At 38.7% G+C, this 2,272-nt stretch overlaps 1 protein-coding gene across 1 annotated transcript; it reads left to right on the top strand.

Moving 5' to 3' along the window:
- Positions 1-909: 909 nt before the first annotated feature.
- LOC130879599 (olfactory receptor 508-like) lies at positions 910-1,848 on the top strand. The gene has a single exon (XM_057778280.1). It carries the CDS (start codon positions 916-918, stop codon positions 1,846-1,848), a length of 933 nt encoding a protein of 310 aa, XP_057634263.1. The 5' UTR covers positions 910-915.
- The last annotated feature ends 424 nt before the right edge of the window (positions 1,849-2,272 follow it).

Below are 2,272 nucleotides of genomic sequence, written 5' to 3'. Positions count from 1 at the left end.
TGTATAGTGCATGTCACTTATCTAGGGTTTCATAAAGTGTCAGTGACAATATCAGATCCTTATTCCTGCCTTGTGTGGCTAAACCAGTGAGGGCATTTCTGTACAGTGTGTTTCATCTGGCCTGCACAAGAAGAGCAATACAATGGAGCCCTGACTTATGAAAGTAGACTCTTAATAACGCTTGATGCTGCTCAGTAAAAACACATATACTGTTGTAAAGAAGTGGTAATATACACATATATGACATGGCTGTAGACAGTGGACTCTTTAGTAGAGGAAGGGGACTAATGTGAAGAAAAATAAAGACATGTAAGGTGAGTATCATCAAAGTAGATAAGATTCTTGAAAAAAACTGCCAAGAAACCTATTGTTTTGTGCAGTGGAAACAAAGTAATTATTTTTAATCAAACTGAAAATGTTCTGGTGTCTGAACAAACAGTCTTAAAAGGCCATTGTTTGTGTGTGTCATGTGTGTCTATGTGTGTGTATATCTGCGTGGATGTATCTTTGTCTGTGTGTATGTACCCGTGTGTCTGTACCTACATGTCGTATGTGTGTGTGTGTGTTTATGTATTTGAGTGTACACATGCATATATTGACATTTAATTCTTGAAAAAAATGACTTTTTTCATTCCAGTTGTTCTTTATTCTTCATAAGAATATAAATTAACAACATAAGACACAAAAAAATTGTTACAAAAAAAGTTCTAATTTTTACTATCCATGCATTGATTATTATCCCATATTAGTATATATGCAAAGTAATACATGAAAATATGTCTCCTGAAATTTATACATAGTATCTGCATTTCTGTCATTTATTTTACATAGCCGCTATAAAACATTAGGTTTCAATGCTGTATTTGAGTCTAATAGCTGTCCATTTTTCTCTCAGTGGCAATATTCCTAACATAGATGGGACCAGGAAACTACTCAGTTGTAACAGAGTTCATTCTCGTGGGGCTAACGGAAGATGCTACAATCCGTGCCATCTTGTTTGTTGTGTTTCTAATAATCTACTCGATCACCTTGATGGGCAATGTGAGCATCATCATGTTAATAAGAGGTAGTTCTCAGCTTCACACTCCCATGTACCTTTTCCTCAGCCATTTGGCTTTTGTAGACATTGGGTACTCCTCATCAGTCACACCCGTCATGCTGAGTGGATTTCTCACGAAGGAAACATTTATACTTGCAACTGGTTGTGTGGCTCAACTCTGCTCTGTGGTGACATTTGGGTCAGCTGAGTGCTTCCTGCTGGCTGCCATGGCCTATGACCGCTATGTGGCCATCTGCTCCCCTCTGCTCTACTCCACACAGATGTCCTCCACAGTCTGCACCCTCCTAGTGGCCGCTTCCTATGTAGGTGGATGTGTGAATGCTTGGATGTTTACTGGATGTTTATTAAATCTGTCCTTCTGTGGACCAAATAAAGTTAATCACTTTTTCTGTGACTATTCACCCCTTCTGAAGCTTTCTTGTTCTCATGACTTTTCTTCTGAGGTCATTCCAGCAGTTTCTTCAGGCTCCATCATTGTGGTCACTGTGTTTATCATTGCTCTGTCTTATGTCTACATTCTTGTCTCGATCTTGAAGATGCACTCCCCTGAGGGCCGTCAGAAGGCCTTCTCCACCTGCACCTCCCACCTCACTGCAGTCACTCTGTTCTACGGAACCATCACCTTCATCTATGTGATGCCCAAGTCCAGCTACTCCACAGACCAGAACAAGGTGGTGTCTGTGTTCTACACGGTGGTGATCCCCATGTTGAACCCCCTCATCTACAGCCTCAGAAACAAGGATGTTAAAGAGGCAATGAAAAAACTGGTGGCTAATACTTACTGGTAGCTCCCAATATCTGAGATTTTCAGCAGTGTATTGAGCTGTGAACTTCCAGATGAATGGACAGTATACTATGGAAATTTGCAATTATATCAATGATATTTTCTACATAAATTTTATCATCTTACTACCAAGAACTTCTTCATCATAAAAACAGTGGATTCACTAATATTGCAACATTTAGAAATTTTATTTTTAATACTTTCTTGACTACCATTGTCTGCATCTATAAGACATGTTCTCACATAAGTTCTGTTTTCTTTGAGTGCAGCTTTTAGATTTGAAATTGTAGAATCATCTGGAATCCTTTGAATGAGAATATTATTGCTATTTAAGATCTTAACCTGAAAGAAATGACCTCCTGTTTTACAAAAATCTAACTGTTGAAGGCAGAGGTGTACATGGAGAAAACTTGTTTTATCGGCTGGAT

Source organism: Chionomys nivalis, chromosome 8, assembly GCF_950005125.1.
Source record: "Chionomys nivalis chromosome 8, mChiNiv1.1, whole genome shotgun sequence".
Lineage (NCBI taxonomy): Eukaryota > Metazoa > Chordata > Mammalia > Rodentia > Cricetidae > Chionomys > Chionomys nivalis.
This window is presented reverse-complemented; position numbering and strand designations above follow the sequence as displayed.